Genomic DNA, 16,447 nt, shown 5'->3' on the forward strand with positions numbered 1-16,447 from the left:
GCAAATTAAGCGCATTTCTTGCGCTTGGAACAAAGGAAAATTTAAACCTGTTGGTATTCACCCTGGGAGACCTGTATTTCCGGCCAGGAAGGAGAAGAATACATTCCTCCAAGAGCAGGTGGCCGTGCCTTACGCAAAACTGGTCTGTCATAGATATCTGCTAAATAACGCTGCAGCGTGCCAATGATTTTGCTGGTTGAACAAATTGAACAAATGATTTTCTTTGAGGTTCCTTAATCAAATAAAACAAAAAGATGATCCAGGCTGGCTAATTAACTGAATTTTGTGTCTAAACTAGTCTGTTTATCTATGTGTCATAGATTATGATATTATTGTGCAAATTGTATGAAAGCTGTCTTTTCTCTATATTAGAAACCTCTTTTTTAAAGCCAATTCTGTTAGGTGGCAAAAGTAAGAGCTTTATTTTGATGAGATAAATAGGCTGCACCTTAAAAAGAAATAAAAAGAAATCCATTTATCTGTGGGTAGCAGGCATTATGCGGAGAAGAACATTATTATATTTCAAAATAATGTTTTTCTTTAAAAGACTAGATGGCAAAATGTGTCAGTGTGTGACACTGCTGTCAGGTCAACACGACAACACGATTGTTTTTATGCTACCACGTCTTTCAGCTGTTAGATTGTGGTGGGTTTACATGCCAGCATGTTTGGTTTGTTATAAGTTAATGTTTCTGGTCATGCAAATGATACAAATTTATTTATTAATTTTTCATTTATTAATTTTTCATTTATTCATATAGCCAAAGGAGCTCCAATTGTTGCTTTTGCAAAGAAATAGGTCAGTGTGAGCTGGTATATTCTTTTACACATAAGATTAAATGCGAAAAGTGAATGTCCATGTGTGATTTTTTTCCACCAGATTTCATATGACCTCACGGGGTCACTCACAAGAAACAAGGACTCCCTTCCTCAGAATCTCTTGTTAATGATGAAGTGTAAGTACCGAATGAATAACACACATATGAGCACACTGTGGCGTCAGAGCACACTTGATCACAAAAATGTACTCTTGTCTAAACTAACATCATACAAAACCACTCTTTGTCAAAGTGTGGCCGTGTTTGTATGTGTGTATTTCATCCCATATGCAGCAGACAGCACCGTCTGTGTGTGTATTGTCTATAGAAGGTGCCAGATGTGAGGTGTTGTGGTTAGCAGGACACAGGCAGTCGTTGTGTGACTGCCAAGCTAGCCTTACGTCTAGCAGCCTAATTGCTATAATTTCCATGATGAGGCTAATCTTCTAAAGGCTAGCCTTTCACTCACACTTGGCTGTTGTCCCTCCATCTGACCAAGTCGATGTGTCGCTGCCATTCAGGTACACACACTGACATACGTACTATGTGTTTTCTTCTTCCCCTCCCCACTTTAAGTTTAAGCCTTAAAGCCAATAGAAGGGAAGAGTGATCTATGTAAGTCTCTATTCAGATGGTAGCGATGATTGCTTTAAATGAAAAGACAATTACACTTGGAGCTGTGTGTAATTAAGTCCTTAAATTAGTTCAGGACTCATGTTTGTTTTTCTTTGCTTAGTACGCCTACATGCCATCATACACCCCTCAACCCCCTCGCGCTTTCTCTCAGTCTTTCAGATGAGAGCCACACGCCCACATTCACACACATGTTGTTTAGCTTTCTGAATGAGCTCATTGTTGTTGTGGACTGCTCCACGTGTTGTCAAATGGCATGGTCCACCCTCTCTTGTTGCCTCCTTCCAACTCTCACTCCTCCTCTGATGCATCTGTCCTTCCTTGTTTACATCCTCCTCACTGTTCGTTCATTCTTTCTTTCTTTTTTTCTGTTCTTCCGACCTTTCCTTATTCTCCTCCACCCCCTTATTTCCACCAATGCCGTTGCTTCTTCTCACCCTTATTTTCCTCCCTCTCTCTGTGTATATGTGCTTTGTGCCCGGCAGCCAGCGAGTGTGTGTTACTGCAGCAGCTCTTCCAGTCCAAGTTGACTCAGACTGGTTCTCTGGTGCCAGCAGCCCAGGGCCGTGCTGGGCTGAGGGGGCCTAAAGCTGCACTGTTGCTCCACAGGATGTCATCATCCTCCCTTGTCACTGCCAATACTGTCCCCCAGCAGCCCCGGAGGTTCCATGATCTTACCAAGGTACAGTACACTGTTCAGAGTGGTGAGTGTAGGACTTTACATGAACCACACATGCAGCAAGTCTGTTGTTGCACTGTAGCTACGGTCAACTCCAAAAGACACTTGAGCATCAAAGGATGTGGGAGGACATGTTCATTTTTATCATTTGACAATTAGGTTTGAGGCAAACATTGGCCAAAGTTGGATTGCTCATACTAGCTTATGAAAGTAGATAATAAAATATAGCAATTGTTGAGTTTAAGGGACACAGTCACACAGAAGCTCCTTGTTCCAACAGGGCAACTGACTGCTGTGCGGATCAATGGAAAAACAGGGAAAGTATTTTAGGAAAAAACAACAGTCTAATTTAAGCTTTTTCCCACCACAGTGCTATAAACAATATAGATCTCTGGGAATTGGATTTGTTTGAGTGGAACCTCCACAAGCATGCATACACAGTCATGTGGTGTGCTATTCTCATGACATACAATTATAAATACACAAATGATACAGCCTGATAAAAATATTCTCAATATATCAAGTCTCTTTTTTTAGTCCATCCTCCCCCTCTCTGTTTCTCTGTCTCCATTTCATCTTCTTTAATGTTTTGGAAATTAGAATTGTACTGGTACACATGTGACTGAAAAGGCTTGCTGGTTGTGTAACCTTTTAGTTGGTTCTTCCCGATGTCTCTGTGGCTCATTAGCCATGTAGAGGACAGGCTTACATAAGACCTTTTTCACCTCCCTGTTCTGTCCCAGCAGCCTTATACGGTAACGTTAGGTAATATTGCAGCACTGCACTTGGTGTAAGACAATATAAGACAATAAATGCCATGGGCCGAGTTGGGCTGCAGCGCATATGAAACAGAATAATTGGGACTGACAGAGAAGTTGTCTAATGGCACTGTTTAATGTGCATTGCAAACTTTCTACAAAGCATAAAGACAAACAGATTTTTAAATGTCATGTTTTGATCTTTAGTCAAAGCCACACAGCCTAATTTGATGTTAATATGTGAGGATTATGTTGTAATCATTCAATACCATATCCTTCAGTAACAACTGAAGTAAGATGCGCAGCTATCTCATATTTTTCTCTTTATTATCTCTTTCCATTGTCAGATCTTGAAGAAAAAAGGCTCAAGCTCCTTCCTCCAACGGCTAGAGCGTTGTGGGCCCATCACAGTTGCAGTCCAGCTGAGGGTAAGAACCATTCCCCTCCACTCACCACACATTTGTAGTTTGTGACCTTAAACTAAAAAGGTCTTTGAGTCATAAATCATGGTGATTGTTTCCAGACATTAAAAAAAAAATTAAGCTACAACTTGATATCTTTACAAGCATACTATTGATGCAGTGTGAGTCATTGTCATCACAATTATCTACATTACAAATACAGCAGCCCTCAACTATTAGGGAAAAGTACATTTTCAAGCTTTTGATGCCAATCAGACAAAACCAGTGTGCATTTATGTTTGTCTTTATTTTACTGAATAACCGTTTGCCTGCAAGAATCTTGAACATTAATGTTTTGTGTGAATTTAGTCCTCATCTCAAGAAATCGAGCTATTCAAAGTAGGGTACTGTGATTTCATAATTATATAAAGCAAAAATAATAGAGGAAAGCAGTTCAGCGTCTGCTGGTGACGCAAGGATGCTGAAATGTGGTTCGGTGAACCACTACCTTTGGTTTGAATGAAACCAGTGTGTTGCACAATCAGAGTTGTGGCCTTGTGGTCGACGAGTCCCTCAGGGAATGGCAGGGAGGATAGAGTGGGCTGAAGAATGATGCTGTACCAAGCCAAGCATGAAACCCTCCACATGAATGAATGAACAATGAACAACAACCACTGTGCCATGCGCACGTATATGTGTGTGTGTGCATGCGCATGTTTGGAGGGAGGATAGCAATGTGAATGCTGGTAGTGACGTTCAAAGATGAGGGGTGAAGTGTTGATCATTGTAGTTAAAGATATGCAGAGCATAGACTGACGTCAGTTTGAAGAATGGCAAAAACACAGATGTAAGTGTTTACGTGTATGTGAATGTGTGTGTGTCTGTGTGACTTTGGATGCAACATCTGTGAAGTCAGGGCCTGAAAAAAAGCTCACACTTACACACCCTTAGAATAAGCAAAGAGCTCTTTGTGTTTTTGCTTCCTCCAGAGGCAAAACACCCCCCCAAATAATCAGACCACTTTGTCTGAAACACAATGTGATCTCACTGCAGTTACTGTTGCTCACAAATCAAGTTACAACATCAAAAGGAAGAAGCCAGAGAGCCCGCCTTTCCCTTCTATAATACTTAGTGCACAAGAACAGCCATAGGGCTCTTCACTAATAACTCAGCACAACATGTTGCTCATTCTGCTGAATGAGATGATTGTAAAATTACCAGTGTGTGCCTTTGACTGTATCTCCTCTACTTTTCTCTCTCTCAGAACTCGCTGTCAGAGGTGATCAGTAAGCTGCAGGCTTCCACCCCTCACTTTGTGGAGTGTGTGCGCCCCAACGCCAGTGGTCAGCCAGACAGTTTTGACAGCTTCCATGTGTCTACCCAGCTGAAGTACATCGGGGTACTGGAGATGGTGCGCATGATTCGTTATGGATACCCTGTCCGCCTGTCCTTCCCAGCCTTCCTCAGCAGGTCAGTGCCAGAGCATGTTGCACAATTAAGAGAGCTGCAACTGTCATAACTTGTCCTCTGAAGTTATTGTTCTATGTCTGTATGCTGAGTCATTCACTTCATAGCCTTCTCTTCTCTTTCAGCTTCTTCTTTAAATCTCATAAATGATGGATGGCTCTGCTTCTTCTCTTTGTCTGCCTCAATGATCTTTGTTGTTCGGATACTTTACGCTCCCAGCAGGTCACTGTGATCTCTGTCAGTGTATGTATGACAGGGCGAGCAGGTCAGAGTAAGCTGAAAGCTTGTCAGCATGTGCCTTCTCTACATCTGCAAATGAATGCAAGGGTATGTCCTGTACAGGATCACACGCTCACATGCAAACTGGCACATTAGTATTGACAAGTCACAGCAACCCTTACTGTTAGAAGCACAGAATGACCTTGAATGGCTTTTTAGAGTATGATGGGACTCTATTACAGCTAATGAATGCCGCTATCACATTTCCAATGTCAGCCCGACACACACACTTTAACCAGTCAGTTGTGTGTAAGGTCTCCGTGTCCCACACTTGAATGTCATTATTTCTCTCCATTACCTCTTTTCTTAACTCTTTCACTATGTTCCTAGCTTTCCTGTAAAGTGGTAAACCCCTGCTCCCTACTTCAGCTGCTTCTTGACTCCATCTCCAGCCTTTTTTTTGCTCCATCACTTGTTTTTCTCCTGTTTTGCTGAGAAGCAGCGAGAATTATGTGTTTCTGTCACACAAGGCAATTTCCTCTGTCTTTATCTTACTTTCTATCCCTCTCAGTTTGTCTCAGTCTTTCTCTTCCTGTTCCTCCGATTCTGAAAACCAGTGGAATACTGACAGGATTTAGATCTAAGTCTCTCTCTCTTTCCTATCATCAAACTGTCTCCTGGTCTCTCTCGCTCTCTCTTTTTGAGGATAAAGGGATTAACATGGACATTCCTGCCAGATAATAAGAGAGGACAAAGCTGGTCACATGACCCCCCCAAAAAAGTTTCCACTGCTCTGCTGTAAACATCATCACATCACGTCACACCCCTCCCCCACACACAGACAGACAAACATAGAGAAAAGAGGATGAATCAAGATGTTTATTATTACTTATACTGAGGATTAAGCAAGAAGGCTTATCTTAATTGTCAAAATTAAATCATAGGCAATAAAGCATTGTGATGCTAAGGAGAAAAAAAAAGTCTATGGCTCAAATCAAGTCAGTTTTATTTATATAGCCCAATATCACAAATCACAATTTGCCTCAGTGGGCTTTACAATCGATACAGCATACAACACCTTAGCCCCTCGATTTGTATGAAGAAAAACAAAAAATCTTTAAGCAGCCTTTAACTGCGGAAAAATAGAAGAAACCTCAGGAAGAGCAGCAATGGAGGGATCCCTCGCCTGCACTCTTATTTGGTGAACTAAATGGTTTCTACACTGGTAAGTAACACTTAGCTTAACCAAAGGGATGCATAAAGACAAAGAGAAAGCAGCTGCCCAAACATAGTGTATAAATGATTGAAGTGTGCTGCGTCTATTGTAGAAACAGTGTGACGCTTAATATTTTCTGGTTAAACATACACTCACCTAAAGGATTATTAGGAACACCTGTTCAATTTCTCATTAATGCAATTATCTAATCAACCAATCACATGGCAGTTGCTTCAATGCATTTAGGGGTGTGGTCCTGGTCAAGACAATCCTGAACTCCAAACTGAATGTCAGAATGGGAAAGAAAGGTGATTTAAGCAATTTTGAGCGTGGCACGGTTGTTGGTGCCAGACGGGCCGGTCTGAGTATTTCACAATCTGCTCAGTTACTGGGATTTTCACGCACAACCATTTCTAGGGTTTACAAAGAATGGTGTGAAAAGGGAAAAACATCCAGTATGCGGCAGTCCTGTGGGCGAAAATGCCTTGTTGATGCTAGAGGTCAGAGGATAATGGGCCGACTGATTCAAGCTGATAGAAGAGCAACTTGACTGAAATAACCACTCGTTACAACCGAGGTATGCAGCAAAGCATTTGTGAAGCCACAACACGCACAACCTTGAGGTGGATGGGCTACAACAGCAGAAGACCCCACCGGGTACCATTCATCTCCACTACAAATAGGAAAAAGAGGCTACAATTTACAAGAGCTCACCAAAATTGGACAGTTGAAGACTGGAAAAATGTTGCCTGGTCTGATAAGTCTCGATTTCTGTTGAGACATTCAGATGGTAGAGTCAGAATTTGGCGTAAACAGAATGAGAACATGGATCCATCATGCCTTGTTACCACTGTGCAGGCTGGTGGTGGTGTGTAATGGTGTGGGGGATGTTTTCTTGGCACACTTTAGGCCCCTTAGTGCCAATTGGGCATCGTTTAAATGCCACGGCCTACCTGAGCAGTGTTTCTGACCATGTCCATCCCTTTATGGCCACCATGTACCCATCCTCTGATGGCTACTTCCAGCAGGATAATGCACCATGTCACAAAGCTCGAATCATTTCAAATTGGTTTCTTGAACATGACTATGAGTTACTGTACTAAAATGGCCCCCACAGTCACCAGATCTCAACCCAATAGAGCATCTTTGGATGTGGTGTAAGGGAGCTTCGTGCCTTGGATGTGCATCCCACAAATCTCCATCAACTGCAAGATGCTATCCTATCAATATGGGCCAACATTTCTAAAGAATGCTTTCAGCACCTTGTTGAATCAATGCCATGTAGAATTAAGGCAGTTCTGAAGGCGAAAGGGGGTCAAACACAGTATTAGTATGGTGTTCCTAATAATCCTTTAGGTGAGTGTATACCAAGTGAAATAGATAAGTGAAACTGACATAATAGGTTTTCATGAGGGAAAACCTGAACATGGAATTGAATCTGGAGAACTAGGCCCATGTCAAATGATGAATCCAATATAGACTGTAGTGTTGTCCATCCATAAGCTGCTGACAGCTCCTTTGTGTTTTTGATGGATATACATGTAGAGCCAACACTGTCATTGTTCAGGCTATAAACGATTCCTAGTGAGGGTTTTGTGAAAGCTTTTTGTTGAGCTGTGTGTGTGTGTGTGTGTGTGTGTGTGTGTGTGTGTGTGTGTGTGTGTGTGTGTGTGTGAGCTTGTTAGTGGGTGTCATATAGTGTAGGCAGCCGTGTGTATATGATAATCTTTGTGTTAACAATGGGTGTGACCAGCAGATAACTGAGCATCACAAGGACCAGCTAGTTGCTAGAAAAGGGAAACTTAACCATTGCGGGACTGGAGCTGAACCAGAAGAGGAGCCTGCCCTAGATGGCGTGAAACTCACACTTATCAGGCCTGGGGAACATTTTATTTAATTTAGGTTGTTCAGCACAGGGCAGACATGCTACTGCAAATCTTTTAAATTAACTTGAATGTTTTTTTATGGGGGGGGTTCCTCAAGATAATACTTTGCATTTTTGCACATGCAGTGTTTCCTCCTAGGATTTTTTTCAGCAGCATGGGCAGGACAAACAGCACCCCTGGAGAAACTACAACCTTTAGATCTAGAGAAAGTAATTTAGTTGGTTCTGTTGCTCCACAGTGATTTTACATTGATGGCACAGTCTGTACAGGACAGAGCTACAGGCTATGTCAGTTTAGTCTAAGTTTGTACCTGATGTTCTCATCATTGGACAAGTAGCCAGTAATAAAATGCAGCTTCCAGTTACTTTCTATAAATTGAGCTAATGTTAAGTTACATAGCAGCTGTGTAGCTGCTGTAGAAGCTTTCCTGCTCAGCTGCGCAGTCTGAAGGGGAGGGGTTAGCTAACTTAGTGCTAACCGGCTTCACTTTTCCAGGAGGTGGGAAACAACAGACTTTTCTTGGTCTTGAGAAGCAGAACAGACACTGTACATTTACTGCCAGAATATTTTCCTCCACTCGCGTTCACTGTCACTTTCTGCCGCTCGGACAATCAAACACTCGCTACACACCTCCTGATTCAGAGTTACGCTGCTCTTATGACACCATCTGTCACGTATGTTCTGCATAGAACGAGGAGAGGAAGCGAGCAGAGCATTTGTGTGTTGCCATGCTCGCACAGTGCGAGTGAAAACATCTGTAGCGCATAGTTTAATAATCGTGGGAAATTTTAGTAGCGGCGGTCGTTATTCAGCAGCGGTGCACCGCCACTCATGACTGCATATAGGGGAAACACTGCACATGACAGGCAGGCAGGACACAGAAGTGAGAGGGGTATGACATGCAAGTCGAGTAGAATCAAACTGTGGATGTTGTGGTATGTGCCTTAACCATTTGGCAAGTCGGACACCACAGAAAGATAAACTTTTGAATTAATTTCGTGCAGATTATCATTCACCAAGGCCTGGAATACTGCTGGAGCATTTGAGAAACATCAGCATTTGAAATGTCTTCCACTCCTCCTTCCCAAATGGTAGCACCCCAGAGGTGTTCAGAATCGGTAGCCGAACATAGGGGAACAGTTCTGTGATATTATATGGAGGAAGGTAGTTAGTATATGGGCAGAGAGAACCATAAAAAACCTGCTCCAGCTGGTGAAGTGGATGGATGCGTATACCACATGATGAGAGTCTCTTTGATGTATTCCTTCATTTCAGCTTACAGTCGCTGTAGTGGGGAGGGAGTAGAGATGACCCAGATGGACAAGCACCAGGGAAGAGATCTATTGTCAGACAGGCTGTGTGAGGGTGGGGCGGTTGCTTGCCTTGCCGAACACCTGCAGGTTGTGGCAGTGAAATGTAACATTAGACAGGTTGACAGGGTGTGATTGAGCAACGAACACAGTGGCAGGTGTAGAATGGTGGGTTAGTTGACAGATAGACTTCCATTCCTCAAATATACCAGCGGTCCAGTCAATGTGAGGATTGTGCAGAGTGAGACACAGTTAATCCAGACTAAAGAAACTCAGTCAATCAGCAGGCTGCCATCTAGAGCATGGACAAAGATCTATTTTTGGAGTCAACTAAAAAATTCCCCACATTTCATGTCATGAGAATTGTCAAACTGGTAACCTGCCGCTCTGAATCAAAGCAAAATACTGGTGCATCTGATTCCACTGGGAGGTCTTTGTGGACAGCATCGAATGGAATACAGCTGAGGTAAATAAGGAAACGCACTCTCTGGTCTGATCCTTTTCTGAATACTTAAAAAACAGTATCCCCTCAAAGCCAGCATACTGTGCTCCTGCTTGGACAGCTGGGCCATGCTAAGAGATTAATAGCAGTAGAGAGCAGACTAGTGTTTGAAGGTAGAGTAGTGAATTTAACTCTTTGTCTGTCAGAGAGTCAATTTTTATAGGCAAATATTCTAGCTCTCCCAGAGACGCCAGCTCATTTGGTCTTAACTCCTGATGGTAAACATTGGAAAGAGAAGCATCACTCCATCCACTCTGTGTCTGATATCCAGAACTTAATTGTGTACTCAGCAATTGTATTGCTGCATTGTTGTAAAGAATACAGATGCTTTGCTATCTCTGTAACTGGAAGATTGACATACTCCAAATCTGCTGCATCTCATAATGTGGTAGCCCAGTCTGGGGATGGCCCGGTGAGATCACAAATGAGACTTTCGTCTTCTCATTGATACATTTTGATGGCTGAGCTTCCAGTGCCCTGGAAATGTAGCAGCTGTTTTCAATCAGCCACTAACTACTGTAGTACAGGAGGCATCTTCTATGGTGTGTCAAACTGCTTTCAGGCGTCCCTCCAAAAAGTCTTGTTTGGCTGGACTGTTGGTATTGTTGCGCCCTGATGGTGGTTTGTTGCATGAACATGGTTCATCTCTGCTAGAGTCATGGTCTGGCTGTAATATCATTATAACCCACCAGTACAACTGACCCAGACAGCAGTTGTGATAGAATAAGAGAGTAAGTTCTGTTTTATGTGATATAAGGCCTCTATTATAGGCTGTCCAGTTCACTCTAGATGAACAAAAGAAAAGAACAATATTCCCTAAGCTTATATAGCTTTTGTGTTTGTAAAAAATGGACCTTTTGAGTGTTCCTTTGACGCTATTTATATATTGCATTAGCATGCGTCTTGGCTGATCTGATCACAAGTGGACAGCTCCTAGTACTTCAGTTCACACTTGCATTAGAATGTGCCTACCAGTTTGACGGTATACTGTCGTATGAAAATTTGTACATTAGCTTATCTACCGTATTGAATTCAACAGTATTAGTGTCAGTATTACTGTCTATATATATATATAATATATATATATATCAGGTTTCATGTTTGTCAGGACATAATATCTTGTGAATTGTTAAAACATTTGTTCAACCAACAAAAAAACATTGTTTCATTCCTTTTAGGGTCATTGTAACTGATAATAATAATTGTCTAATATTGTGACACCATTGTCATTTCTGAGGCAGTTATCATACCGAGAAAATCTCATACCGCTGCAACCCTAGTGGCCACTTGTGATTGGATCTCACGTCCCTGCACTATATACAAATAAATACATAGCCTACATCATTTACATTTTAAAGGACAAATGTGGTGTTTTTTCTATCTTTCTTTGTTGTCAGACCACAAACCGACAAGAATAAGATTAGACGATAGACGCTGCCGGAATGATGTGGTTCTGGGAGAAGGGCCTTAAAAATTGCTGTACAAAAACACAGCTTTATAACTTTATTCACAGATCTTGTTGAAATTTATGGAAAAATATCCTGATCCAGTATGATCTGGATCATGTTTTATAAAGAAAATATTTTCTAGTTTTCCCTCTGATGTTCTTCTGTTGCGGTCTCAACTGTCAGTGATTTACAGAGTTATATTAGTTTTAAAGCTTAAATAAAGTAAACCTCCTCCTAGCGGTACAAAGCTCCTGTGCTAGTGGTGTAAACACAAACACTGCCCCAGTACTCCGAGCTCCTAGTCCATGCAGAGTTAGCTAGCGTTAATGGGACTGCTAGGTGTGCATTCACACCTGTACTTAAGCTGTCCCCTTGTGATCGGATCAGCCAGGACGCTTGTTAATGCTAGGTGTAAACAGGGTCTGACGTCTGTCCATGTATACATTAAGGCTATACTTAATTTAAATGGCTGCCACTCACAAAGACACCAGTCAACTCAAGTTCCATTCATATGGAACTCTCTCTCTTTCCTCCACTGCGTTCAACACAGACGGGGCCAATGAATGAACACAGCCTTGGCCAAGGAGGGGGCTGCAGAGTGGGGGTGGACTACACTGCTGTCTTTACAGAGTTCTTTCTCACTCAGTATCTCATGCTTTTCTCACATCTCTCTCTCTTCTGAACCACCATTTGCTTTTTTATTTCATCTTCCGGCCTCTTCTCTTGCAAAGTTTTATTTCTTTCTTCATTTCAGTCTTTATCTTCCCTTTTTCGCTCACCTGCACACACACTATCTCAATTTTGTCCTGTTTCTTGGTCCTTTTTCCTCTTTCCATTTGTCAGTCTTTCAAAACCACCTGGCCCTTGACTAATCAAAATGACAGGCCAATAAATCAGCCATTAATCTTGAGGTTGCTATATTCTCATGAACACAAACACACCAGTGTTTACAGTACACACAAACACACACTTGCACACTGGAACCATGCAGGCCACTTCACTAAGTCATAGTGGCTGGCAATTAGTGTCCTGGTAACCATAGTGATTTATGAGGAAATCTATTTTACTGTTGCTTTTATTTGTCTTTTATGATACACTATGAGTTTTGTGGCTGGGTTTATTTTCTGCCTATGTGTAAGGTCAAATACTACCACTTAGGGCTGACCCCCAATAGTCGAAGATTCGATGCTTCGATGGGGCAGAGCCTGATTCGACTGTCAATCTCACAGTCGAAGCTTCGCAGTGAAACGAGGATCATGCCATTTTGCCGATTTGAAACGACTGAAAATGCACATCTAGTGGCTGTTCACGTACACTGGGCATGCGCGTATCGGTGTAAACATGAAGGAGATGGTCTATTCCGTAGTTACAGAAAGAATGCAGTACTACAGACAAACAATCACCCAGATTTTTATTTGGACCAATAACGAGCTGGGACTGTTGGCGAACTTGGGACTGAATGTAACACGGGAGTTAAAAGCGGCTGCGGCGGTGAAAATCAGACTGGAAGTCATCGCAAAGTAAACGGGAACACGTACAGTACAAGTGTAGCTATGAGTGTTATTTGCACAGTACAAAATATTTTAATTAAAAAAAACATGTCAAAAACTGTCAGTAGCACCAATCAGAGAGCAAACATGATCGTCTGCATCATTGTTTCTAGAGTCCTCTGTTTTTGACCATCTTCACTAAAACGCCCTCTGTCGTTTCAAATCGAAAAACAGCATTTCCAAACTTCTCCGTTTTAGGTCTTCGTTTTAGTTTGGACGGGAGGTGCAAACTTAGCGAAAGGTCTGTTTTAAAACAAAAACGCATTAGTGTGGATGGGGCCTCAGAAAGGAAGTGAGTGGTTTAAATTCCAGCTGCATTGCATTTAACACCTTTGTGATGCTCAGTAACAGTGAGAGGCCCTTTTGCTCACAGAGAACAACATTAGCGCCTTGTAGCCCTCCACTTAAACTGTTATCAAAAGGGTTATTTCCCTTCTTTTACTCCACATGAAGCCCCCTTGGGTCTTGTAAAAGCAGGGACCATCGATGGTTTTCATATCCTCATAGGGAAGGTCATGGGTTTACAGAGTTCCTTTGTGTTTTATGGGCCCAGTGGGACGTGTGCTGTCTGTAGGACTGGTATTACCATACAGAGAGAGGGTTAGGTAGAGTTCAGACGGACCCCACTCTTGCAAATCAAATACATCCCAAATGCACATGCCCTCACTCACTCACTATTGACAACACAGTGGGTTATGCTTCCAGCCATCTGCTTGTTATATTTTCCTCCTCAGATGTGTCACATCATCAGCTGGTTCTGCCTCTCATTAATAACAGAAAAGACAGATCACTGACTGACATAATGCACTGACCAGCTGATACAATGTTTGAGGGGTTTGTGTATTTCTATTCCTATTTCATTCAGAGAATGTCATAGTTGCTGACTTGTCTGTGTAAATGGATGCCTAAAAGATGTTACAAAAGGGGCTCTAGTTATAATGCGGTGTTGCAAAGCCAAAGGACTGAAAATGTGGGGCTACTTTAAAATATTATCTGCGTGGGTTTCCCCTGTACCAGCGATATCAGCTACTGATAACATTAACCTCAAAGTTTAAAAATTAAGCTTTATTGAGGTAATACAGTTTCAGGGTATCACTGACATCCATCAGTTTCCAGATAAAGAAATCATATTTACCTGCAGCTCCTGGACAGAAATATAAGTGTAATTCTCAGTCTATTGTCAAAAAATATGGAATTGTCACCCATGCCACCAACTTTGCAATTCATATCTAAATGTGTTTATAATCGGTTGCATGTCCTTGTGGGTACAAAATAACAACTAAATAGGAAAAATGTTATTGATAATGCTTATGTCATCCAGCAGAAGGAGATGCATTATGTTATACAGCAGGACTACTGGGTAAGTTAATGTTATTTATGGTGGAGCAGTGGATAAGAAACATGCCTTTGGTGTGAGAGACCTGGGTTCAAAACCACTGTGAGACTCTCTGAGTAAGACACTTAACCCTTAGTTGCTCCAGAGGCGTGTGAGCTCAATTGTAAGTTGCTTTGGATAAAAGCGTCAGCTAAAATGAATAAATGTAATAAGTGTGCTTTTCCTATTATGACAAGTCAAAAATCTCCATAGCATTTACTGTGTACCTTGTGACTACCCATTCATCTTAATTTAAATGAGTATCCTGTTCAGTAGCTCTGTAGGTATCGGGGGTTGTCTGTCACAGGTGTTAATGCTCTAGCCAAAGCTGAACAGTGTAAATTAAATATTCATAACACACCACATCAGGATCATCACATGCAGTGTGACAGTGTGGACCAGCGCAAATACACCATTTTAACTATGCTCCCTTTTCTTCTGCACAATTATGGTTACACTTACTTAAGTTGGGTGGCTGCCGAGTCTTCCTGGAGCAGGTGCAAAGGGGCTCACAAGGGCCCTTTGGAAGTAACTGCTTATGAAAGGGAGAATGTTAAGTTTTTATTCCACTCACATTTTTGATCTGGTCTAAGCATTCAAATTGGCAAGTTTCCCTTCATAAGCCAGCCTCTGTCACACTTACAGTACTCATGCATTCATGTCTAAACATTCAGAATTCACACCGCATATAGAATTATCCACAGTATTTACATATCAAGAGGCATACATTTTCTATCATTGAATTCTGTGTCAAACTTTCTCTTGCTCATTTTCCCTTTCACCCTACGATCCCTGGCACAAGCAAAACATTGTCTCTATCCAGCTGACCATTCATAGCAGTTGCCTAGGGCAACACCAATAGGAACAGATGCTGTTTGGCTGGGCTGCCGTATGACCCCACTAACCTTTGAACCCATTGTTTTTGAAAAGGGGGTGTCAATATTTCTTGTCTAAATGTTTAAGTTCAACACTTTGTGTTTTCTGTTTTATTTGTGTGTCTCAGATATAAAGACCTCGTGGTCCCAACTTTGGGAGACAAAAAGAAACTGTCACCAGAGGAGAGATGCCGCTCAGTTCTGCAACAGTTCAAACTCCAGGGATGGCAGGTGTGTGTGTGTGTGTGTGTGTGTGTGTGTGTGTGTGTGTGTGTGTGTGTGTGTGTGTGTGTGTGTGTGTCTGTGTGTGGTGTGTGTGTGTCTGGTGGTGTCTTGCCTCTTTCTGTCTCCATCAGTAACAAAAGATTCGCCAAATTACTATTCCCGATCCCATGGAATCTTTGGCAACTTGTTCCAGCTGTCCTCACCTCATCATCATTTCCTCACACATGCACACCAAACACACAACACAACAGCACAGACTCCTCCCCCCTCTCTGTGCTGTCTGCCAGACTGCTGTTGTGTCTGAGTGTGTGACCTTACAGGTCGCATCAGCTCCTGCCTCACATGCACACACACGCTCCTCTACAATGCCCCACAGACACCTTCTCATACAGCCCTGCTATACATACACACACACACCACACACACTACTCCTACAAGTAGCGTGTGTTGGAATGAGTGTCCGTCTGTGGTAGTATGTTACCCCCACAGCTCTGTGCACCTGTTATAGTGACCTCTGTCGCCAGCCACCCTCTTCCAAATGTCCCTTTAGCCCAGGAAGTGATCAACATGCAAACCCCAAATCCTGCCCACACTCCACACCACCCATATTATCATACATCATTGCTACTCTACTACTTCTCTCCCATCTCTCAAATAGCAAGTCACTCTCTTCTGAGATTTCAGAAGAAGAGGACAGCCTCTAGTGGGACAGCCTATTCCTGAAGACTGATGATGATGGCAGTGAAGTGTCAGCAATGTTTTGCATATATTCTTGATCAGATAACTTGTGTCGTTCTGTGTATAGATGGGCAGTAGTAAAGTGTTTCTGAGATACTGGCAGGCAGACCAGCTCAACGACCGCTGCTACCAGCTTCATAAAAAGATCACCTGTCAGAAAGGTAATGTCCTAAATAACAAACCAGCAACCCATGATGTTCTTTTAGGGTTTGTATGTTTCTTTCACTGACACCTCTGGCGTCTCTGTCTTCCCCTCCTCCTCCATCCTTCTCTTCATCCTCCTCTTCCTCTTGTCTCAGTGGTGCGTGGCTGGCTGGCCAGACAGCGTGTTCAGCGCAGGCTGTCAT

At 42.3% G+C, this 16,447-nt stretch overlaps 1 protein-coding gene across 1 annotated transcript in view; it reads left to right on the forward strand.

Annotated features, from left to right (window-relative positions):
* The window catches only part of myo16 (myosin XVI), a gene marked incomplete at its 3' end in the record, with an annotated part of 120,345 nt that extends 104,096 nt beyond the window's left edge, over positions 1-16,249 (forward strand). The window contains 6 exon segments of the mRNA XM_038720727.1: positions 881-956; positions 1,937-2,133; positions 3,236-3,316; positions 4,554-4,759; positions 15,266-15,368; positions 16,168-16,249. Coding sequence (XP_038576655.1) covers positions 881-956; positions 1,937-2,133; positions 3,236-3,316; positions 4,554-4,759; positions 15,266-15,368; positions 16,168-16,249 — 745 coding nt within the window.
* Positions 16,250-16,447: the final 198 nt, after the last annotated feature.

This window comes from Micropterus salmoides, unplaced genomic scaffold (genome assembly GCF_014851395.1).
Source record: "Micropterus salmoides isolate LMB-PRFRI ecotype aquatic unplaced genomic scaffold, ASM1485139v1 Ms_hic_scaffold_15, whole genome shotgun sequence".
Lineage (NCBI taxonomy): Eukaryota > Metazoa > Chordata > Actinopteri > Centrarchiformes > Centrarchidae > Micropterus > Micropterus salmoides.